A 25,456-nucleotide genomic window follows, 5' to 3' on the forward strand; every position below is an offset into this window, starting at 1 on the left:
CGTATTCAGATAATGTCATCCCTGCTGACTCAACTCATCCAAAAGCTCATAAACTGGTGTTTTTTCATTCTGCCATTCACCGTATAGTAACTACTCCTTTATCACCTGCCGATCAACAAAAAGAATTGAGTGTCATCAAAGCGATTGCGGTTAATAATGGGTACAATCAGAATATGATTGATTACATGTTCAGTAAAAAAACTTCCCAAAACTGTTCGACTTTGAACAATAACCTCCCCACTGGTAGCAATGAAGCTAAAAAGTTTATTTCTATTCCTTTCTTGGGTAATATATTGTATAGGATAAAATGTCTTCTAATGAAAAAATGTAACTGCAACGTCTCCTTCTCTACAGATAACAGTTTAATGAGAAATCTTGTACATTCAGTCGAGATCCCTGGCGATTGGTTTTCCAATTCAGGGGTTTATAAACTAACCTGTAATAGCTGTCCTTCATACTATATTGGTCAAACAGGCAGAGCTGTGAAAACAAGATATAAAGAACACCTATTAGGTAAAAAAAGGAGCGAATATACACAGTTCTACTTTTGCTGAACACCACCTGATAGCCAGTCATACGCCTAAGCATTTAGAAGACACTGTTATCCTACACAGAGAAGTCAAAGGGTGTAGACTAGATCTGTGGGAAGAGTTACAAATTTTCAAACATCTTGAGCTCAAGGACGGTAATATACAGAACGACCAGTTGAACCTTGCTTGTAGACAATTTTTTGAAGACTTTAAACCTGTACTGTTTATGGTATAACATTAATGCTGGTAACCTTAGTGATTTATTTCCTCGGGAAGCTATGATGCACCTTCAATGCTTCAAGCTCACTGCCACTTATGTAATGGTGGTTTTCTCACGATGTATGTTGCTACTTCATCGGCCCTTATGTGATTTTGCCTGGCTCTAAAAATTTTTGGTTTTCCCTATGAATGTGTATTAACAGGATAATGTCCGTAATTCTTTCTTGACAAGAGCCATTATTGTCAATTTTAAAGTTCTGACATATATACCGTTTTTGGGCTTCACTAATATAGTAATGTAATTTTTTTTATTTTGGCTGTATATGCCACTGTGCATAAGTTTCTCGGCGTAAGCACCACCTACTTTTTTGATGTATAACTACATTATTTGTACCAGTGCTTCCATACTGTTATAATGAGAGTGTTAATTTCCTTCTTTTTTATTGTCACTTCACCTAAGGACGTTATTAATACTGATAATGTACACGTTGTCTTTGTACGCCAATTGGCACATGTTTCTCGGCACGAGTGCCACCTGCCCTGGTTTCAGAGTAACTACGCGCCCCGATTACACTGTCGGTTGTGAGCTCTGCAAGATCCATGAACTATCTTGTATTTACGTGAAAAACCCTAATTCTAGGGCTATCTTTAATTTTTGACAAATGGATCTATGCCGACAATTGTAAAAACGGTGATGGTACATTAGTCCTTACTAGTGTAAAATTGTAAGTACCAGTTGTCATCATATTTCTGTAATGCAAGAGTTCTCTAATTTGTGTTAAAATTTATTCTTGTCTTAAGTTTCATACTTTTCTAATGTAAGCTAGGATGTTCATTATCCTTAGGCTACCTTCTGAAGAAGACAAATTTATATTTGTCGAAACCTAGGTAAAGAATTTCTTTATCCATTGCAACTGGTCGGCTGGTTATGATTTTATGAAGCTGATACTATTCTGACACAACATGCCTGTCGTACAGGGCAGTCTATATTTTTTTTGCCCACATCTCTGCTCCTGTCAGAGCTAGGAGGTTATAAACCCCACATTGCTGATACTTAAGAAGTTTTCTGTTTGTGTGCCAAATTCGGTTGAAACCGATCCAGGGGTTTATGAGGAGACCCTAAACACATTTACCAGAATAAAAATGTTGTTTATTATCAATTAATATCTGATACATAAATGTGAAATGTCTTATTTTTAAATGAAGAAAATGTATACACTGCCTGACAATGTGAAGCACCCCAAAGACATGGTCAGATACCATTGTAACTTCATACACATACACTCATCATTGAGTATGTAAATCATTAGAGCTGCAATCCCCTGGGACATGTAGAACAGCCACAATAATGCATTAGTGTTAGTATTGCTAGCCAGGCCTGGTAGGGTATACGATAAGCCAAAACATTATGATCACTGCCCACCGCAACACTTGAATTCGCCTGATGGCCTTGCCGGCACGTGACATGGTAACAAAAGTATGTAAAGTGGGCAGGCACAGATGGGATCACCCAAGGGCTGCAAATGGGGAAATCCATTGAGATAAGTGATTTTGACAACGGGCAGATTATTATTACACAGAGCCTCTGAACGAGTATCTCGAAAATGGTGAAGCTGGTCAAATGTTCAGCATCTATGGAAAGAGGTAGGAGGACAGTGAAACTACCACTAGGCACTAAATGGTTGGAAGTCCACGACTCTTCACAGAATGTGGAGTTCGGAGGCTTGTGTGCTCTGTTAAGTAGGATAGACGATCTGTGGCATCTCTGCCGAAAGAGCACAATACTGGTGCATGCACAACTGTTTCGCAGAACAGAACATGGGGATCAACAGTGTACCGTCCCCTAAGCGTTCACATGTTGACCCAGTGACATAGTCATTTATGATTGCAGTGGGCATGGGACCATCAGGATTTGACGGAGCAGTATTATGCTATGAAACACATTTTTCTGTGCTTGCATGGGACCAGTGGTAGTAATCAGACATGCTGACAGCTGCGAACCACCTGCATCCCTTCATGCTTGATGTCTTCACCGATGGCAATGTCGTCTTTCAGCAGTAAAAGTGTGTGTGTCTTATAGCCAGAATCGTGCTACAGCAGCTTGAGGAGCATTATAGTGAACTCAGGGTGATGTCTCAGTGACCAAATCCTGCGGAACCCAGCCATATTGCTGTCAGGTGCCGCCACTGAATACGCAAATCAGTGGACCATCATTTATGCGAATTACACTACCTGTGCATAGGCATCTTAGTGCAAAATACGTGCATGAACCTACCAACAAACCGTCAGATCCCTGATATGCAGAGTCAGTTATCTATTTCATTCCAAAGATGGACAAACACGCTATTAAGTAGGTGGTCAAAATGTTTTGCCTCGTCAGTGTATAAGTTGTATGGACTGCATCAGATGTTGAATGATCACTGTCGAGGACACACGTGTGCCACATACTCGTGTGAGACAATGTTATTGACACCTGACAGAGTTTGAAAGGAGCCTCAAGTGCTTTGTAACACTTTCGTGTCTGTGCCTGACATCCAAAAACCATTAATGGACTCCTCAAAACATTCTACATCGTCCCACACCACTGGTTGGAGATTAGCAGCTGCGGGACTAGGGCAGTATTGTTCCTTACTTTGGCTGGCATTAAGATCGCGACACAAACGGCACCGTTTGGAACAGTGCCGTGAGTGGGAAGAATGGACTGCTGATGAATGGCATTGCATTGTGCTCAATGATGTGTCGCAGTTCTGCACTGCACTGGATTACCAGTGTCAGCATGGTAGCGACATTGACAGCTCTCATTCTTCCAGTGTTTCAAAGAGGAACAGCATTGTTAGTCTTTGACACCGCAGTTGTTAGTCATGGGCATCCTGTGTCCTGATGTTGGCTCTGCCATTTTTCAACAGGACAGTGATAGTCCATATGTGGCATATATCTGTATGAACTGTCTATATAATACTGAGGTGCTCCCTTAGCCAGCAAGATCTCCTTATTTGTCCCCCAATAGAACGTGAGAGACCAGCTCAGCGGTAAACTCCATCTTCATTCCTGTATGTCAGGACAATTTACACTCCTGGAAATTGAAATAAGAACACCGTGAATTCATTGTCCCAGGAAGGGGAAACTTTATTGACACATTCCTGGGGTCAGATACATCACATGATCACACTGACAGAACCACAGGCACATAGACACAGGCAACAGAGCATGCACAATGTCGGCACTAGTACAGTGTATATCCACCTTTCGCAGCAATGCAGGCTGCTATTCTCCCATGGAGACGATCGTAGAGATGCTGGATGTAGTCCTGTGGAACGGCTTGCCATGCCATTTCCACCTGGCGCCTCAGTTGGACCAGCGTTCGTGCTAGACGTGCAGACCGCGTGAGACGACGCTTCATCCAGTCCCAAACATGCTCAATGGGGGACAGATCCGGAGATCTTGCTGGCCAGGGTAGTTGACGTACACCTTCTAGAGCACGAGGGGTAGCACGGGATACATGCGGACGTGCATTGTCCTGTTGGAACAGCAAGTTCCCTTGCCGGTCTAGGAATGGTAGAACGATGACGGTTTGGATGTACCGTGCACTATTCAGTGTCCCCTCGACGATCACCAGTGGTGTACGGCCAGTGTAGGAGATCGCTCCCCACACCATGATGCTGGGTGTTGGCCCTGTGTGCCTCGGTCGTATGCAGTCCTGATTGTGGTGCTCACCTGCACGGCGCCAAACACGCATACGACCATCATTGGCACCAAGGCAGAAGCGACTCTCATCGCTGAAGACGACACGTCTCCATTCGTCCCTCCATTCACGCCTGTCACGACACCACTGGAGGCAGGCTGCACGATGTTGGGGCGTGAGCGGAAGACGGCCTAACGGTGTGCGGGACCGTAGCCCAGCTTCATGGAGACGGTTGCGAATGGTCGTCGCCGATACCCCAGGAGCAACAGTGTCCCTAATTTGCTGGGAAGTGGCGGTGCGGTCCCATACGGCACTGCGTAGGATCCTACGGTCTTGGCGTGCATCCGTGCGTCGCTGCGGTCCGGTCCCAGGTCGACGGGCACGTGCACCTTCCACCGACCACTGGCGACAACATCGATGTACTGTGGAGACCTCACGCCCCACGTGTTGAGCAATTCGGCGGTACGTCCACCCGGCCTCCCACATGCCCACTATACGCCCTCGCTCAAAGTCCGTCAACTGCACATACGGTTCACGTCCACGCTGTCGCGGCATGCTACCAGTGTTAAAGACTGTGATGGAGCTCCGTATGCCACGGCAAACTGGCTGACACTGACGGCGGCGGTGCACAAATGCTGCGCAGCTAGCGCCATTCGACGGCCAACACCGCGGTTCCTGGTGTGTCCGCTGTGCCGTGCGTGTGATCATTGCTTGTACAGCCCTCTCGCAGTGTCCGGAGCAAGTATGGTGGGTCTGACACAGCGGTGTCAATGTGTTCTTTTTTCCATTTCCAGGAGTGTATAAAAGCTGTGAGTCAGCTCACCTTAAGAGGAGATCCAATTACTTCATGACACTCCTCCTAACTGAATCTTAACATGCATCCAGGTGAGAGGGGGTGCTACTTCATACTGAGAAGTGGGCTCATACTGCAAGTTCTTTGTAAATTTGACTGAGTTTTGTAACCACTGAAGTAGTGTCATATATCCTCTACACTCGTGTTTCTTGATTCCGTTTCCTCCTGACCTTTCTGGGTGCTTACTCGTTTTGGTTGTCAATGAATGTCAGTAATACTGCTCAATCACCAGCATTAAAGTGTTTCATTTTCTTTTTGATGTTCTGCATTTTTGTTCCAGGTTTCAATTTATTGCTAATACTTGCATTTTCATGTGATTGGTAATTATAAATAAAAAGCATTATTCTTGTAAAACATACTTTCCAAATTTGTCATTTATTGTTTCCATTTGATAATCAATGTAGAATTCAAATAAAAGATTAAAAATCAGTAAGAATCAAACAGGCGACTGATTACAAGATTTGTCTACAGCTGTATTCCACAATTGACATTATGATGCGTTTCAGGGATATTTCTTTTACCAGTGTCTGTTCTCTCTTTTCTTTTTCTATTCACAAATAGAGCATGGGAAAAATGATAGTTAGTGAAGCTTGTAGATCTCACACTTTTCATGATGGTCATGTCACGATTTGTAGGTGGGAGGAAAAACGTTAATGTTCTTTTAAAATACAAACAGTAAACCTCTCTGAAATGGACAATGCTTCTTTTTTAGTGTCTGCTGCTGGAGTATGTTGAGTAATGCACTCGTGCGGAGTAAACAGTCCCATGATGAATGGCACCACATTTTTGTGGTGGTGTCCACAGAACGAGATTTCGTGTAAAAATTGTTACCTCACGATGGCACCACAAGTAAAGACAGCTGGTGACAGACGCGTCAGTGAATCGGAGGCATCGGTGTAGACATTTCTCCATGTATTTTCTTGCACCACCACAGCCGGAGAGTTATTTATGTCCCAGCACTGTGCCGCTCGTCCAGTCTCTATGTAATCAGTGACCACTTGTAATCATTGCTTACAACAACAGTGATCTGGCTGTGTGCTAATAGAGCAGTTACTCAGAACTTTATATCAAGTTATAGACAATTGTACTATGGTGTGAACTATCATTCTGCAATGAACAAAGTACTAATTGTTGTCTGTGAGAACAATAATGTTTTCCAAAAAGTATTTTCAATGCTAAATTTTTGATAAATGTCTAATAGTGTGTGTGTGTGTGTGTGTGTGTGTGTGTGTGTGTGTGTGTGTGTGTGTGTGTGTGTGTGTGTGTGTGTGTGTGTGTGAGAGAGAGAGAGAGAGAGAGAGAGAGAGAGAGAGAGGAGGAGGGGGGGGGGGGGGGGGTGGGGAGTCGCACGAACCTGCGATGGTTCTTGTATCTGCTAGACATCCTCTTCTGTTAATCCACGTGGTAAGGGTACAGAGTCAGTCACATAAATGTTTGGAAAGAAATTTTCATGGATGAGTCAAATTTCCGTAAGATTCCTTTAATGAATCTCAGCCTGGCATCTGCTTTTCCTAAAATTTCTTTTATGTGGTCATTCCTGTTGAGGTCGCCTCAGATGGTAACTCCTAGGTATTTTATGGTAATTACTGTTCCAGCAACTTGTCACAAATAGTGTACTTAAACATTTATGGAATGGAACTCCAAGTTTAAAGAGCACCAGCTGACAGTAAGCAAGAGCAAAACTGTAGAAATGGTTATGAGCAGGGTATCTGCCCAGGGCAACCTGATTAGAGTTGGACAGGGAATTGAATGTGTGGACGCTTTCAGTTATCTAGGAAGTAGAATAACAAGAAATGGAACTGCCAGACAAGAAGTAGAAAACATAGTAAGAAAGGGCTCTAATTTTTTCAGCAAGTGCAGGACCTTGTATGGCACAAGGGAGTTCCTATGAGAACCAAACGTATCATTTTTAAAACATTATCTCCAACCGTTTCTGCCATACAGCTTGGAGTGCTATGTAAATAATTAACAAGGCAAGTTTGAGCAAGTCACAGCCACGCGAAATGAAGTTTCTGTGCTCAACCTTACAAAAGATTAAATAAAATAAAATTAGGAATAAAAGCATTAGAGGAGACACACAAGAGGATCTATCAGTGACTGAGGAACAGAGTACTGCAAAACTGGCCTTCCAATAGCCACCAGTAACAAACAGAATTAAAAACCTTATACAGTCTTTACAACAGTATATGGAATGAAAGAAGTAAAGATCCTTCCTTTTAACTAAATAACAAATAGCCCCAGGTAAATATAGATGACAAGCATAATTGCCCACAAATTTAACAGGAATTTACCGGGACTAAATACCCATTGGTAAAACAAGCCACACTACAGAATATTAAATAACAAATTTTAAGTAATAGAGCAAATTCCCCAATGGGAACTTTAGTACAACGGAATTCCACCAGTTATATAGTGACTTATTCCACTGAAGTCACTCATGAAAACCCTTTCAAGTTTAACAATATTTAGGCAGAAAAGACAGTTACCTCAATAGTCGGTTTAAGTTCCACGCAGCAGTGGGCACAGCCCCAGCGGGTGACCACCCTAATACAAGAGTGAGCGAACTACCGTACTTGGAATGGGACGCATCTTGGCACAGCCCAAACATTTTAACGAGAAGAATCTCCAAATAATTACACGAGAGAATACTTAACTTCTGTCAACTACTGTGGCGAGCAGCGACTGACAGGATACAGCCAAGTAGTGCCGAGCGTTACCAAAATGTAGCTGGCCGAGCTAACTGCCGGGCTTACGTCAATAAAAGTGCCACCCCTTGTATTAGTCAATCTGGAACTGATTGTGCCCGCTGCTCGTAGTACACTTTAACATATGCCAACCCCCTTTAAATTTAATACCCTTAACACATGCAAGACCTCAAACAAATAGCATGGAAACTTATTCACCTCTTACAGCTCGTAATTCTTTACTTTTACAGGCAGGCGCCAATAACAAGCATAAAGTCTGCCTAACCAAGATCATAAAAACCCATAATACAAGACACCTAAGTCACAACCCCTTCAAACGGACACCACAGAATAAATCATAAGTTACCGTATTTACTCGAATCTAAGCCACACTCGAATCTAAGCCACACCTGAAAAATGAGACTTGAAATCGAGGAAAAAAAATTTTCCTGAATCTAAGCCGCACCTGAAATTTGAGACTCGAAATTCAAGGGGGGAGAAAAGTCTTAGGCCGCACCTCCAAATCGAAACAAAGTTGTTCCATTGTAATATGAGACACAATTTAGGTAGAATAAATGACGATACAGCTACAGTAGTCTGGTTCGAGTCGTAAGCTTAGCAGTTAAGCTTTATCAGGTAGCCATTGCTATGCATCAGGCGCTCCGTCCATATTTTTATGGGTACCCTTCCTTTTTCACATGCTTCGTCTGGTTTGAATTGATTGCCTATTTTTCTTTGGTCTGATAAGTGCCGTTCTCTTTGTTGTAGGTGTTTACGTCACTCTAAGCTGAAAATGCGTTACTGTACAGTGTCATGATTGTTTATCGCATTATTATGATGTGTGTTTACGACCTGTCGCCGCTCGCGGCATGGCTTGCTTTTGTGCATGCTACTGCCGCTTACAATTAAAAAACAACAGAGACGAATCGTCTCATTAGCGAAACAATGGCAAGAGACTGCTATTTGATGTTACTTACACTGCTGCTTTGTTTGATAATGATCAACAAGAACCAAATAATAGACTGTGTATGATAGAAGATGTTCTGAACGAGAATTTAGCAAAAATTTTTCTCCGTTTGAAAATCTTTGCAGACGCCTCTTTAGTACATTACATTCTGCACAGAAGTTAGAGTCATCTTAGATTTAAAAATCTAGTCAATTGCCATGCTTCATTTCTGACTGTACCACTATTAGGCATAAGAATAATACGAATATAAATATGACATGATATGTATATTCTTCCGCGTTTGCTGTTGTCTCACTCTAGTTTCGTAGTTTATTAGGCAGGCAGGATTTAAATGAGATAGCAGCAAACACGAAACAATACATGGCAAAATGTTTATATTCGTATTATTCTTATGGTGAAGAGAATAGTGCATGTGATTCACAATACATAAAAGTTCCTATTAGCAACCATCTCTTCTCACAGGTAGGAAAAAATTCAGAACGTAGAGTTGGCCATATTGACAAACATCCCAAACAGTCTTGCCAGTCGTATTTTCGTAGTACATTGAAATGCTGCTACATTCGAAGATGAACAATACGGAATTTGTATTTACAAAATGCAGTGGTCGAAACTCGGGGTGGACAAAAAAGCTCATCTTCCACTTTTTTTTTTTTTTTTTTTTTTTTTTTTATGACGCAGAGGTTTTGGTGCCAGTATTTATCTTTGTCACTGCAAAGCATGCCTGTGTAGTGCTACATATATTCGATGGCAGAATTTAGTTGTGGCAGCACCTACCAACATTTTTCAGAACTTCCACTTACTTTGCACTCGATTCTAAGCCACAGGCGGATTTTTGGGTTACAAAAACCAGAAAAAAGTATGGCTTAGGTTCGAGTTAATACAGTACTCAAGTACAATTAAAAGCACACTGTCTTTAACACTAAACATGGCCTGTGCACTATCCTAGAATGACTCGTGCAGCCTTAGCACTACTCATGCTTAGTGCTCTCGTCACAATGAAATGGTACTTACTTCCTGGACATGCATCATACAATGGACAGATGTCTGCGATGTAGATGAGCAATTATGCGCATCTACCTGATGATTGTTCTTGATCAAGGGAATGACCTGCATATTTTTCCAATTGCTAGCTACCTTCCATAGCTCCAACAACCATGTTAAATTACTGGCAGAAGGGGACTGAAGTCTATCTCATAATCTCTGTATAACCCCACATGTCTCATCTGATCCAGTTGTCTTTCCTCTGCTGAGCAGTTTTAGCTGATTTCCTATTCTGCAATTAGTTACCTCAATATCTGACAAATTTCATATGGTACTCCATCTGATAGCAGTCCTGTTAATAAGTGTTGATGTGATACTGACTAATATACTTCCAAGAAGTCGAGAAATAATTAATGCACTTTATAACCTTCAACCACGGCTTCATGATATTGTGTGAGAAAAGAGCGAGTTGGGTTTTGCATGACAGATGTTTGCAGAATCCAGTTGAATGCAATGAATAACAGAAACAATTTCAGTTGAAATCAGCTTCTCAAGTACACCCTAACCTATTGTATTACAAACATACCAGGAACATGAAATGTACATTAAGAAGGTAAATTTTATGTTACTTAATTTCTAATTTGGAAGTCTATATTGTGCTAATAAAAGAAAATTATTTTTGCTCACTTCTGTTTACTAAAATTTCTATCTTCACTGAAATTGCTTGCATACAGTGCATTATCTCTTGTGGTGAAGCGCAATAAACGAGGCACTTCTCCAGATTTTCTTCAGTTGTTGAATTTCACCAAACAAAAGAATGAATTTGTAGGAGTAAAACTGTCTTTCCACATCAGAGGATGTTGATGGTGAAAATTTTAGGAAATGAAATATTGCTGGAAATGTTGTCCAGTGGACTGTCTTCTTCTCCTCCACTGATAATACAGCAAATAGTAGCAAAAGTTGACTAGTTTTGATTTGTAACTAAAACAGTGTCAGACTGATTCACTACCTTGTGCTCAATATCACCTGTAATGTCTGTCACTTTGCATTCGAAATTTCAACAATTTCTAATGATTTCTGCAAAGGTAACAAGATAGACTCTAATTCTTTAAAGTTGTTAGCAAGGAAGCTGAAGATGCTATGGTTGTATACCAGAGCATTATTGTTTTAAGTTCAGTGAAAGCATTTTTTGCCTTTTGTACTAGAACTGAAGATCCTTTTGAAAGTAATCATCAAGCATTGATTACATGGCTTGCAAAAGTTCATTATAAAAACCAACAGCTTTGATCCATGTATCCCATTTCATTTGGACAGTCATTTGGGACAACACTAAATTTAGCACTAGTGAAACATGTTTGGGGGGGGGGGGGGGGGGGGGCTTTGAGATACATTCATGCTGTATGAAAGTACTTTATCCACATCTGACTTACCGTAGAAGTAAATATTTTTCCAAGGGACTGGCCTCTTGAGAGTGTCTGGGGAAATATGAACAATGGTAAAAAAACAATAATAGTATATGTAAAACATGTAATCGTACAGAAATATAAAAAAATGTAACATTACAATGAAATATTTCAGTTGTAGAAACATAATACGTAAACATTTACATTTTTCATATAAGCAGGAACAGAGGAAAAGAACGTGTAATTACATAAAAATCTGGGCTTTACTAATGACGTTTTCACAGAAGTTAAACCCTAATCTTTTTCTTTTATTTTAGGAAGAGTACTGTTCCCTCTGTACTAGTGATCTCACTTTAAGCTCCTGTAAATTCTCTCTAATTTTGGGCTTCTTCATTCAACTGTGCAATAGCTGATTTTTTGCCCTGCCAGAGTGAGTACAGTGTTTCAAAAGTACTGAGACTTTGTTGGAACTAAAACCCTGTGCTACCTTGCATATACCTCTTAAGACAATAAAGAAACGCACCAAGAACGAATTATCTGAATGGTTCAAAAATTGGTAGATCTGATATACAAGTACAACCAAACAAACAATTACAATGACAGAAAAATTTGATGGCGTATTCAAGGGAGAGAGTTTCACAAATTGAGCAAGTCAGTAACACATTGGTCCACCTACGGTCCTTACACAAGCAGTTATCTGGTTTGGCATTGATTGGTAAAGTTGTTGGAAGTCTTCCTGAGGGACATTGTGCCAAATTCTGTCCAATTTGGTGTGTTAGATCATCAAATTTCTGAGCTGGTTGGATGGCCCTGCCGATAATGCCCCGAAAGTTCTCAGTTTGGCAGAGATCCGGCAACCTTGCCATCCATGGTAGGGATTCACAAGCACAAAGACAAGCAGTAGAAACTCTTGCTTTGTGCGTGCAAGTAGGCATTATCTTGCTGAACTGTAAGTCCAGATTGGCTTGCCGTGAAGGGCAACAAGAGTTAGTAGCATATTGTCAGTGTACTGCTGTGCTGTAAAGATGCTGCTGATGACAGAGGGATCCTGCTATGAAATGAAATGGCTCCCCAGACCATCTCTCGTGATTGTTGGGCTGTATGACAGGTGGGTCAGGTTGGTATCCAATTTGGTGTGTTAGATCATCAAATTTCTGAGCTGGTGGGATGGCCCTGCCAATAATGCTCCAAAAGTTCTCAGTTTGGCAGAGATCCGGCAACCTTGCCATCCATGGTAGGGATTCACAAGCACAAAGACAAGCAGTAGAAACTCTTGGTTTGTGCGTGCAAGTAGGCATTATCTTGCTGAACTGTAAGTCCAGATTGGCTTGCCGTGAAGGGCAACAAGAGTTAGTAGCATATTGTCAGTGTACTGCTGTGCTGTAAAGATGCTGCTGATGACAGAGGGATCCTGCTATGAAATGAAATGGCTCCCCAGACCATATCTCGTGATTGTTGGGCTGTATGACAGGTGGGTCAGGTTGGTATCCAACTGCCGTCTGGCATGTCTCCAGACACGTCTTTGGCCTGGACTCTTATTGACTGCAGTAGGATTGTCTTCAATGATGAGTCTTGCATCAAATTGATCCCCAGTGATCAGCAAAGACTTGTCTGGAGATGCCCCGGACAGCTGTGGGGTAACAAACAGGCTGTCACCTGCCGTACGGACCAACAACCAGGAATGGTGATCTTGGATGCTATTTCTTTTCGTAGCAGGACCCCTTTGGATGTCATCCGTGGCACTGCTACGACACAGCAGTATATCAATGATATTCTGTGCCCCGCTTCGTTACCCTTCCCATCCTGGGCTTACATTTCGGTAAGGTAATGCCCTCCCCCACATAGCAAGAGCTTCTACTGCTTGTCTTCACGCTTGCCAATTAGCAGTTAAGAACTTCAGGGGCATTATGGACATTGTTGTCCAACCAGCTTGGGATTTTGATGATCTAATGCACCAATTGGACAGAATTTGGCATGATAACCGTCAGGAGAACATCAAACTACTGTATCAATGCCAAACCAAATACCTGTATGCATAAGGGCCAGAGGTGGACCAATGCATTACTGATTTGTTCGATTTGTGAAGCTCTTTCTCTTGAATAAATTGTCAATTTTTTCTAAAACTAATAATTTGTTTGTCTGTACATGTACATCACATCTGTAGATTTCTGTCCATATGGATCATTCCTTCGTGGTCTCATTTTTTCTCAGTGTATTTGCTGGGAGGTTAGTTCACCATCATTTGGTATTCTCAAACTGAGATTGTATTGGGAGGGATTAGTTTCTTAATGTTGAGTGATTTTGTACATGCAGTGTAAAGTGAATTTTTAAAGTTATATTAAAATGTAACCTGTTTTCATGATAAGCTTTTGGTACTCTTAACATACAACTGCTTTCCAGGTTAAGGAAAGCCAAGATAAAGTACTGGCAGAATATAAGGTGGAAAGAAATTGGAAAGGCCTACGATGAAGGTGTCACAGGAGAGTTCCTTGCACTGATTTTCTACTCTCTAGTGCAACGTAGGGTGCCAAAGCAATATTGGCACGAAGTTAAAGGTATTTTATGCTACTTCTACAACTTTATGCTTAACAGTCTAATACTTAATAGATGTTCATGAAATGTGAATATCTCAACAACTCAGTAGTAAATATATTGTATTTTCATTGCAGTGATTGAATGTACAGTTGGTGTTATTATACATAAGTATGTACCATGAAATTGTTGTCAGATTGTTCATTTATTCCACTCACAGTTAAAAGACAGTTCCGATAAGCATAACTCATACCTTGTAGGAGCCCTCGTTCCATCCATAAGAATGACAGAAAATGCCAGGTTCTATTTGACTAAACTACACCAAATAAATGTATTTGTATTACGTTCATTATACCTGCACAGGTTTCTTACAGTGTAACAAGTCATTCATAATATTTGTCACATTATGTTAATGTTGGCTAGATATATATCTGCCAACAGCAGTGAAAGAGAAAAAGGAGAAATCTCAGGAGAAGGCTAGTCCATAACCCTGAAGATGCCAGATCTCCCCATTACAGTCAAAGTATTAAAGAGGGGCAGCACTCACTTTTCATTGGAGGACACTCTGTAAAACAGATAATAGGGTACAGCAGAAAAAAAGGGCTAACTGCATCTAAAAGCAATTAAAAAAGGATAAAAGGGATTGACAAAGGCAGCTGGCAAAGGAGGTAGGTTTGAGGGTCCTTCAGATCCAGCACGTGGCAGGAGATGTCCCAACTTAACTGCCCTGCCCCAAACCCAAAAGTAGCTTAAAACATTATATCTGAGAATTAAAACCACTTTTCTTGGAGAAAACTAAGAACCAGTTCAACTATCTGAAGTTTTTGCCAACATGAGAGGTAGAGAATCCAGATAGCGAAGCTTAGTGTGAAGAACCAGGAGGAGGGGGAATTCCACCAAGGAATGAGCTGCTGTCTGCAAGGCTCCATAACCACAAAATGTGGTTGATTAAAACTATGAACTAATCTGATATGATTAATGGAGAACAGTATAAAGTGGTGGATTCCTCCTGAGAGGAATCTCCTTGATAGTGTGTAGTGTATTAGAGCAGACAGTAGCCTAGTAAATGTTGTTTGAGCTCAGAGTGAGAAGAGGTGCTATTTGCACCCACAAATCTGCTTCAGATTATCAAAGTGAATGTTTGGTAAGTAACTGCTTCTCTAGCCAAACGGTCAGCCAGTTCGCTCTCCAGAATATCCACATTCCTTGCACTCTGAACCAGTGTTAATTGCTGTTGTTCTATCCTCACTGTGACTGACAGTGATAAACAACCAATGGAAAATCCAGGATGGAAAGTAACAATATTATGAGAAGGAAAGTTGCTACTCACCATATAGCGGAGATGCTGAGTCGCAGATAGACACAACAAAAAGACTTTCACAATTAAAGCTTTCGGCCATTGGCCTTCATCAACAATACACACACACACACACACACACACACACACACACACACACACACACACACACACACACACACACTCTGCAACCAGCAGCACCAGTGCGTCATGGGAGTGGCACCTTGGTGGGGGTAAGGAGGAGGCTGGGGCTGGAAGGGGAGGGATAGTATGGTGGGGGTTATGGACAGTGAAGTGAAGTGCTGCAGGTTGGATGGAGGGGGGGGGGGGAGTAGTGGAAAAGGAGAGAAATAGAGAGACTGTATGTGGTGGTGGAATGACGGCTGTGTAGTGCTGGAATGGGAACAGGAAAGGGGCTGGATGGATGAGGGCAGTGACTAACGAAAGTTAAGGCCAGGAGGGTTACGGGAACGTAGGATGTATTAAAGGGAAAGTTTCCACCTGTGCAGTTCAGAAAAGCTGGTGTTGGTGGGAAGGATCAATATGGCACAGGCTGTGAAGCAGTCATTGAAATAAGGATATTATGTTTGGCAGTGTGTTCAGCAACAGGGTGGTCCGCTTGCTTCTTGGTCACAGTTCGTCAATGGCCATTCATGTGGACAGACAGCTACTTCCTTCCCCCCTCCCCACCTCTCCTCTGCCCTCCGTCTAACCTGCAGCACTTCACTATCCACCACCCCCACTCCAACCTCCTCCTAACCCCCACCCAGTCGCCACTCCCATGATGCACTGGTGCTGCTGGTCGCAGTTGCAGTTGCCTGAGACAGCAGTCGTGTGTGTGTGTGTGTGTGTGTGTGTGTGTGTGTGTGTGTGTGTGTGTGTGTGTGTGTGTGTGTGTCTACTGTCGACGAAGGCGAATGGTCGAAAGCTGTAATTGTGATAGTCTTTTTGTTGTGCCTATCTGCGACTCGGCATCTCTGCTATATGGTGAGTAGCAACTGTCCCCCTCATAATATTGAGACAGTGATATACAGTGATCCTGATGCATGACCTGTCCTCCCAGCCCTTTCACATCTAATCAGGGCACGATTAACATGACAGTAAATGGAGTTGTAGTGGATGTTACTGTCATCTGCTCTGCGATGTGTGTCACTCTCCGAGAAACACAGTTCAGATTACCATTCCCCAACCGAGATTACCAAATGTACTGATCCTGAGAAAACATCTGCAGGGGTCTGTGGATTACTTCGCACAGATGTCAGCGAGTTTATTCCCCTCCGTACTGTTTTGGAAACAAAAGCAATTAAAGTGCAGATGAACCCAGTGGTCACCATATGTATGTTTATTTATCTCCAGGTCAGGAACTTACTTTGAGAAGATTACCTCAATCCAACTCCCTTGCCTGCCTGCGTGCCCCTCCCCGTTTCCCTTACTTGGGGACTTCAGTGTGCACTATTGCCTGTGGGGATGTACAACATTGTCTGATAGGGGCCTCCTGAATGACCAGCTTCTTACTGATCATAATAAATTACTGGGAGGAAAAAAAATATGCCACACCATTTTATTGACAAGTGATGACAGGTAGGTCATCATTGTAGGACTATATAACAACAAATTCAGGCTTGCTTCTCAATAAAGGGTTTCCAGTCACATTAGTACACAGTTTACCCCCCTCTGGTAGCAACCAGGCATGTATTCTCACATGCAAATGATGATAAAGGTTGTTCCAAGAATCTCGTGCCTTTTTTACTGTCCAGATGTGGAAAATGTGTAAGTTACTTGTTCACAGTGTCCCACATGTGTTCAATTGGTTAGAGAGCTGTTGATCTTGCTGGCTAGGGTAATTGTTTTACACCACAAAGAGCACTTTGCATCACAGCAACTATGATGAACATTCGTTGTACTTCTGAAAACGCACATTACCTTCTTGCTAAAGAAATGACAGTAGCACCAAACAGCATGTGCAATTTAGTGGGCACTTGTTGCTTTACCCTGCAGAAACACCAGAAGTGGCTGCAAGCTACAATTTGTGTCCCCACCACGTCAATCCTGGGATGGAACCCGTGTGTTTGGAATAAGCATCGCACCAGGTGTGTGCCACACACATGTGCATCCATCACTCATGTACAGGCAGAGCCTACTCTCATCACTGATGAAAACAGTATGCCATTCCACTATCCAGTCAACTCTTTCATGACATCATTGTAACCACAGTTGGTGGTGTGGTGATGTAAGTGCTACCCTGGCCAGAGGCGCACATGATGTTAGTGCTGCAGCAAGCATATGGTTCCCAGTGTTCCCTCGTGACACAACAGATGCCACATGTGGCTGGATTTTGGCCCTGAGTGTTCAGTTGGCCACTGCTGCTCATGTAATACAGTGGTCTTGATGTGTGCCTATATTATGCAGGCATCCAGTGTGTAGTATGTAGTTGTGGAAATGTTGGAAAGACCACTGCTAAAAACAATGAAGTACCACTGATACATTTTGCCCAATATGTACAGCATTCTGCCAGTACGTCTGTCCAGCTTCCCACAGGCCCACAGTGCGATGACATTCAAATGACAGAAGTCATTAAACAGGAGTATGTACATGTTGGTTGTAAATGGTTTTAAGTTTTCAGCAATTTCAGGTAACTGCCGGGATGGTTCCTTTGAAAGGGCACAGCCACTTTACTTCCCCATCCTTCCCTAATTGGAGCCGCTTGTGCTCCATCTGTAATTTCCTCATTGTCGACAGGACATTAAACACTAATCTCCTCCTCCTCAGTGACTGTACTCCTACCCTCTTCAGTGGAACCCATGGCCTCTTTTTAGGAATTGATCTTATGGTCATTCTCCCCATCTCATGACTTTGCTACATTGGTCACTACATGACACTTTTGTGCCAGTCATCATTTTCTGGTGATGCTGTCACTTCCTTTTCACTGCGTGATGGATCAGTTACCTGATTGGGGTCTTTGAAGAGCCATGTAGCAGTTGTATTGCATTGCTGTCACCTTTATCCCCTATCTCTCCGATTGCACTGACAGGGTTGTGAGAGATGTTTCTGACTTGATCACTGTCTTCATTGGATCTGCTACTCCCCTTTCGACAGGCCCCTCTCCACTGCCAGTCAGTTGGAGCCGTGGTAGACCAAAAGACATTGCAACAACTATACTTGTTTGTTGAATGGTCGTGTGACATTTCGAGTGATAGTCTTCAAAGACCTTCCTCACCACTTATCAGCAGTTCTCCACTAAGGCTTGCTATCTAACTAAATGCAGTAAGAAGGAATGCTGGGAGCACTACATCTCTTCCTTGGAATGTGCGCCTCTCCATCCCAAAGTTCCATAGCCTGTAGAGCTGCTTTTCTGGGTCTCCTCCTTCAGAGTGGCATTTGTATTGGTGCACTGGTTCTTGCTGAACAGCTTTCGACTCTCTTGGCCCCATCGTCAGAGTCCACTTCTAACTGGCTGTCTTTCAAATGCATAGAAGACAAGTTGATGACATCTCCCTATCCTTAACACCACCCCTCCCCTCTCCTCTGTCATGTCAACTTATATAATGAACCTATTACTGACTGGGAACTGCTTCAGGCTGTTGACTCATCACACACAGTAGGGCCCAAGCCCTTGATTAAATTCATAATCAGATGATCCAACGCATGAATGGTACTCAGGCTCTTCAACCATATTTGGCTAGAGGGTGTTTTGCCTTCGCAATGACAAGATAGTGTCTTCATCTCTGTCCTTAAACAACGGAAACCCTCATGTCCGTTGACAGATAGCAACTGATGAGCCTCACTGTGTTGTGCCAGCTTTGTGAAAGGAATATGCTGGGTTCTCGAATTGAGACCTTTACCAATTACCTCCCACGAAAATGCAAGTATACCACTCTCTCATATAATGCACTTGTCAACTTTTTCCTGTCTTGGAAGCACTTCTGGAACTCACTTTTCATTACGGGGTTCAGCTCCTTCAGTGATTCTTTTTGTCTCATCAGTAGTTCTCTTTAGCAATGGGCAGCAAATACAGTGGCTGAGGCAGTGTAATGGTTTTCTTTTTTGCCAAAAAAAGATTATGAACAAGTATTGATGTGTAAACGGGAGCATTATCGTGATGTAATTTTCACGAGTGGTTTTACCACAATTCTGGTCATTTTTGTCAGATTGTCTCATGCAGATGGCACATAATCTCCAGATAATATTCCTTACTGACTGTTCAGCCATAAGACAGGAGCTTGTGATGCACTATCTCATTGTAATTGAAGAAAACAGTGAAAAGAACCTTCACATGAAAAGAACCTTCACATGTGATAGTATTTGTCGAACTTTTTTGGTCTTGACTCGTCAGGCAGTTACCACTTGTAAATTCTTGTCATCCTCATAGTAGATTCGCCAAAAGCCACAGCCATCATTTCAAATGTGGTGCTGCACTTTATTCCATTTTTCAAGCAAAATTTAATGCAAATTCTTTCAGTCGTCTTCTTCAAAAGTAGAAATTCTATGATCACTCAAAAACACACACAACCTTTGTGACTGTCATCACATTGAAAATAGAGTATTTAAAGCCCATGTAACTAAAAAATTCCCATTATTTTTTGATGACACTTACATTCTGAGCCAGAACTCTACTTACTGGTTCCGAGTTTTGTCATGATATGACAATGTTTGTGATGCTTGTTGCACAGTGGCTATGAAATTATTGGATCCAGCCTATTATTGTGGAGTAAGAATGGCCACTGGCACCTCCCAGACTAGTCCTGTAAACAGTCTCCTTACTGAAATGGAGATAGTACTTCTTCAATTTCACCGGTACCAATTTCTGCTCACTTACACAATCGCTATCGGAAAATTTCCTAATCAGCCGACTTATCAAATTATTTTTGCGTCCTACGACAGGGATTAAAAGTTGGAATGTACACCCCCCCCCGGTCATACCAGATTAACTCATAGTTTTCTCTTATGCAATGAATAACCCCCGTTTTGTGGTTATGGAGCCTTGCAGAGAGTAACTCACATATTAGTGGAAAGCCCACTCCGTCTGGCTCTCCACACGAATTGTGAGCATCTGGGTTCTCTACCTTTTGGCAGACAACTCACAGTTGATCTGATTCTTTGTTTTCTCCCAGAAGGGATTGTCAGTATCAGATATTAACGTTTTAAACCACTTTCAAGGTGGGGCTGGGTTGTTAAGGTTGGGTTCTCTCTTGCCACATGCTGGGTCTGAATGACTCTTGACGCTACCTCCTCTCTCAGCTGCCTTTGTCATACCTTTTTTACACTGTTCTAATTGCTTTTAGGTGCAGTCAGCCACTTTTTATACTGCAGCCTATTGCCTGTTTCAGAGGTTGCCCTCTGATGAATAATGGGTGCCGTTCTACCTCTTAAACGCTTTCAGTATAATGAATCAAGCAGCTGTTGTTGCATGAATAATTCCCACATGCACCCGGGCTGACCGACCTACTGACGTGGTTATTTCTCTTGCCTTATCTTATTATTGTCCATTATGTTTGTTAGCCTTCTCACTTCTACTGTTACAAATGTCCTGTCTACATGGCATTCTTTACCTTGCAACAGTCTTAGCCCTTAACCCTTCAACTGCTGTGGACAAGTTAACACATCATAATGAGATTTTCACCCTCCAGTGGAGTGTGCGCTGATGCGAAACTTCCTGGCAGATTAAAACTGTGTGCTGGACCGAGACTCGAACTCGGGACCTTTGCCTTTCGCAGGCAAGTGCTCTACCAACAGAGTTACACAAGCACGACTCACGCCCTGTCCTCACAGCTTTACTTCTGCCAGTACCTTGTCTCCTACCTGCATCATGCTCTGTCACTTCCAAGATGCTAAGGAAGTCTTTAAATGTGGCCCCCAGGATTTCCGGAGTGCTACTGATGTGTTTACGCATCCGGTTCCATTAACTTCTCACTGCTGCAGATGAGTTGCTTTCCTGCCTCAGTCAATAAATATCAGACAACATATGTGCCTCTTTGTGTGCTACCCTTTGCGAGAAACCTCATTTTGATGTCTGACTTATGGCTGGTCATGACATGCCCAGTTCTGTCCATGCGGACTTGCCAGGTGCAATGACATACCTAGTGTCCATTTTTAAGAAAATTGTTAGGTGCAAAAATTTGATTTTTTTCATATCTTACTATCTGATATCTTTGCTTGTTAATGGACTGAATTTCTTTCGTTGTATGACACAGTTATTGTGATGGATCAAATAAACTAAAACATAACATGCAACTGTAAAGATTTTATGGAGATAAAAATGCATGTGTAAAGTTTGTGTATGGTTGGTTTTAGCTCATACATTGGAGTGAATGAAACATAGATATCAACATTTTATTTAAAACTGCGAGAAGAAGGAGATCTCATTTTGCTCTCAAAGTATAAAGTTTTGTATCATTAGGACGATCACGCACAATGTGCCCATTCATGTCCATGCACATCGTGAACCATGTGGTTATAAAAATTGTGGTAGTCCGTAAACAATTCAAGATATTGAAACAAGGTTTTCTTGTAAAGATAGCACACAATGAGGATCAGGATGTGTTCAGATGTCCATTGCACTGTAGGAAAATCAAAGCAGCACACATATACAAATCCACAGCATCTGAGGAATGGCATAGCTGGAAGTGTATACATTCCCACAACAGTGGAAGCTTAACACCACACGTCAAACGCCTTCATTTTCTTCTTCTCCATTTTTCTCACACTACATACGAGGGCTGTTCAAAAAGTATCAGACCCTATTCTCTATTGTTGAAACTAATAGTGGTATCAGGGCGCACGTGCTTTCTGTTTGCAGACATACACTCCTGGAAATGGAAAAAAGAACACATTGACACCGGTGTGTCAGACCCACCATACTTGCTCCGGACACTGCGAGAGGGCTGTACAAGCAATGATCACACGCACGGCACAGCGGACACACCAGGAACCGCGGTGTTGGCCGTCGAATGGCGCTAGCTGCGCAGCATTTGTGCACCGCCGCCGTCAGTGTCAGCCAGTTTGCCGTGGCATACGGAGCTCCATCGCAGTCTTTAACACTGGTAGCATGCCGCGACAGCGTGGACGTGAACCGTATGTGCAGTTGACGGACTTTGAGCGAGGGCGTATAGTGGGCATGCGGGAGGCCGGGTGGACGTACCGCCGAATTGCTCAACACGTGGGGGTCTCCACAGTACATCGATGTTGTCGCCAGTGGTCGGCGGAAGGTGCACGTGCCCGTCGACCTGGGACCGGACCGCAGCGACGCACGGATGCACGCCAAGACCGTAGGATCCTACGCAGTGCCGTAGGGGACCGCACCGCCACTTCCCAGCAAATTAGGGACACTGTTGCTCCTGGGGTATCGGCGAGGACCATTCGCAACCGTCTCCATGAAGCTGGGCTACGGTCCCGCACACCGTTAGGCCGTCTTCTGCTCACGCCCCAACATCGTGCAGCCCGCCTCCAGTGGTGTCGCGACAGGCGTGAATGGAGGGACGAATGGAGACGTGTCGTCTCCAGCGATGAGAGTCGCTTCTGTCTTGGTGCCAATGATGGTCGTATGCGTGTTTGGCGCCGTGCAGGTTAGCGCCACAATCAGGACTGCATACGACCGAGGCACACAGGGCCAACACCCGGCATCATGGTGTGGGGAGCGATCTCCTACACTGGCCGTACACCACTGGTGATCGTCGAGGGGACACTGAATAGTGCACGGTACATCCAAACCGTCATCGAACCCATCGTTCTACCATTCCTAGACCGGCAAGGGAACTTGCTGTTCCAACAGGACAATGCACGTCCGCATGTATCCCGTGCCACCCAACGTGCTCTAGAAGGTGTAAGTCAACTACCCTGGCCAGCAAGATCTCCGGATCTGTCCCCCATTGAGCATGTTTGGGACTGGATGAAGCGTCGTCTCACGCGGTCTGCACGTCCAGCACGAACGCTGGTCCAACTGAGGCGCCAGGTGAAAATGGCATGGCAAGCCGTTCCACAGGACTACATCCAGCATCTCTACGATCGTCTCCATGGGAGAATAGCAGCCTGCATTGCTGTGAAAGGTGGATATACACTGTACTAGTGCCGACATTGTGCATGCTCTGTTGCCTGTGTCTATGTGCCTGTGGTTCTGTCAGTGTGATCATGTGATGTATCTGACCCCAGGAATGTGTCAATAAAGTTTCCCCTTCCTGGGACAATGAATTCACGGTGTTCTTATTTCAATTTCCAGGAGTGTATTTAGTGTACGAGCCTGATTTTTTACAGCTGTGGAAACTACCAGTTGCTGGCTAGCCATTGACCTAGTGAATATGTGTGAGTGGTAGTCCTCAGATATGTGTTGTGGAGAAAATAGCAGAGAAAGTGGATCAGTGATATTGCAAATTTTGTTTAAAGTTTGGTGATTCTCTGGTTGAAACAATCTGCAAGATTAAAGTATTTGGAGGACGTAGCAATGGGTACCACATAGATGGAGTCATAAAACCACTTCAAAGGTGGCTGCTCCTCAGGGATGAGTGAAGCATATGCAGGCAGGGCCTCAACATCTGCAAGTGAGCTTGTTATTAGGCATATAAGAACTCTCGTAACTCATGGAAGATGAATAACAATTGGAGAACTTGAAGATAAGTTTAAAGTTATGTTGGGTCCATTCATTCCATTTTAACAGAGCATTTGGACTTCAGGAGGTTCTCAGCAAATTTGGTAACAACTGACCAGAAGAAACTTAATTTGGAGATCACACAAGACAAGCGAGATACTTTGAACAGTAATCCCAACCTTAACACAATGAACACTGGTGATGAGCCCTGGATATTGCCCAGAAATAGAGTAGTTTCAGTCATCAGTGGAAGCACCCATCATCCCTGAGACCCAAAAACAGTGAGGCAAGTCTGCAGCAATGTGAAAGACGTGCCGACTGTGTTTTTTGACTCCAGTAGCTTGGTCCATCACGAGTACACCTCAGATGGTACAAATGTCGATAAGAAGTACTATCGAGGGGGTCTGCATTGCCTTTGTAAAGCAGTGAGAGACAAATGCACTAGACGGTTTGTTACTCAGCTAACATCCAACGACTAGCCCACATTCAAAGTCTCTGATCTCTTATTGATCCATTCTACTGTTACTGCTTTTCTACTGACAACACAGAACTCCCTGCCACCTTTTGTACTGTCAGGTCCACCCCTCGGGACATATACTGATCAATTGCGCATTATGTACGCGTGTTTTTCTAATCGTATAGTGAATTTGGAAGTATTGCAAAGCAGTGGTCAGTATATCTACCATTTTATATTCTGAAAGTGCCTGATGCATGTTTTGTCTTTTGTTCCAGCCACTCTGCATCATTTGAAGCAGATACTTCCATTAATTGAATGCAGACGAGACAGGAGATTGCAGAGACTGCAGTTTGACAGGGACTGTAAGCTTCATTTAGTTCACGATCAGGAAAACTGCGATACAAATAGCCTGTAAACGATGCTGTTATTGTTTTGTACAAAGTTTTCTACTTATTTATAAAAAATACTTATCTTTTTCAATTGTCAGTTTTTTTTCCTGTGTCCTTATCCCTGCTGCAAATTATTCTCCTGTATTCTTTCCTGCTGCCCAAATTCGTCTCTCGCGTATCAATCAGTTGGTCACAAAGTAACGATAACAGAAAATCTGCACTGCGTAATAAATAATATTTACACACACGTTTGGAATTTTTTGGAAACCAATCACTACAGACACATTAATCAATAACAAATCATGCCACCCAGTAATCTGTAGTAAGTATACTTCCACTCAGTGGTATGGAGAATGATAAATTTTCAAATTCATGAATACGGGATTATCTAAGGAATAGTGACAGTAGAAAATTTAATCAAAGTGCATTATTCTGAGCCACAGATAATTAAAGAAATGTACAGACAAAAACTAAAAGTTATGCAAAACTACTCCTGAAAAAGAGAGAGCCAAACAAGACTAAATTTGTAGTTTTGCCATATAATTGAAGTGTTTGTAATAAAATAGCCAAACTTACAGAAATATAAATTTTAAAATGGCTTGCACGCTGAAAATAATAATGGTAATACTGGAAGAGACATCACCTATAAATGGCCCATTTAATAAGTTAGTCACAGACATAATTAGATGTGATGGCTGTGACAAAATCCACATCGGGCAAATTAGCAGAAACTGTTGGATACATTTTGAAGAGCACATAATCTAATGATAACAATGCGAGCACATAATATGAAAATTCCTGCTTTTCATTCTTGTGGCCGAGCGGTTCTAGGTGCTTCAGTCCGGAACCGTGCTGCTTCTATGGTCGCAGGTTCAAATCCTGCC

The 25,456-nt window shown here is 42.7% G+C and overlaps 1 protein-coding gene across 2 annotated transcripts in view; it reads left to right on the forward strand.

Annotated features, from left to right (window-relative positions):
* The window catches only part of LOC126425320 (uncharacterized), a 93,265-nt gene extending 68,602 nt beyond the window's left edge, over positions 1-24,663 (forward strand). For both annotated transcript variants that reach the window (XM_050088302.1, XM_050088303.1), the window contains exons 7-8: positions 13,720-13,874; positions 24,459-24,663. In XM_050088302.1, coding sequence (XP_049944259.1) covers positions 13,720-13,874; positions 24,459-24,598 — 295 coding nt within the window. In that variant the 3' untranslated portion in view covers positions 24,599-24,663. The remainder of the gene's footprint in view (positions 1-13,719; positions 13,875-24,458) is intronic.
* Positions 24,664-25,456: the final 793 nt, after the last annotated feature.

Source organism: Schistocerca serialis, chromosome 10 (genome assembly GCF_023864345.2).
Source record: "Schistocerca serialis cubense isolate TAMUIC-IGC-003099 chromosome 10, iqSchSeri2.2, whole genome shotgun sequence".
Lineage (NCBI taxonomy): Eukaryota > Metazoa > Arthropoda > Insecta > Orthoptera > Acrididae > Schistocerca > Schistocerca serialis.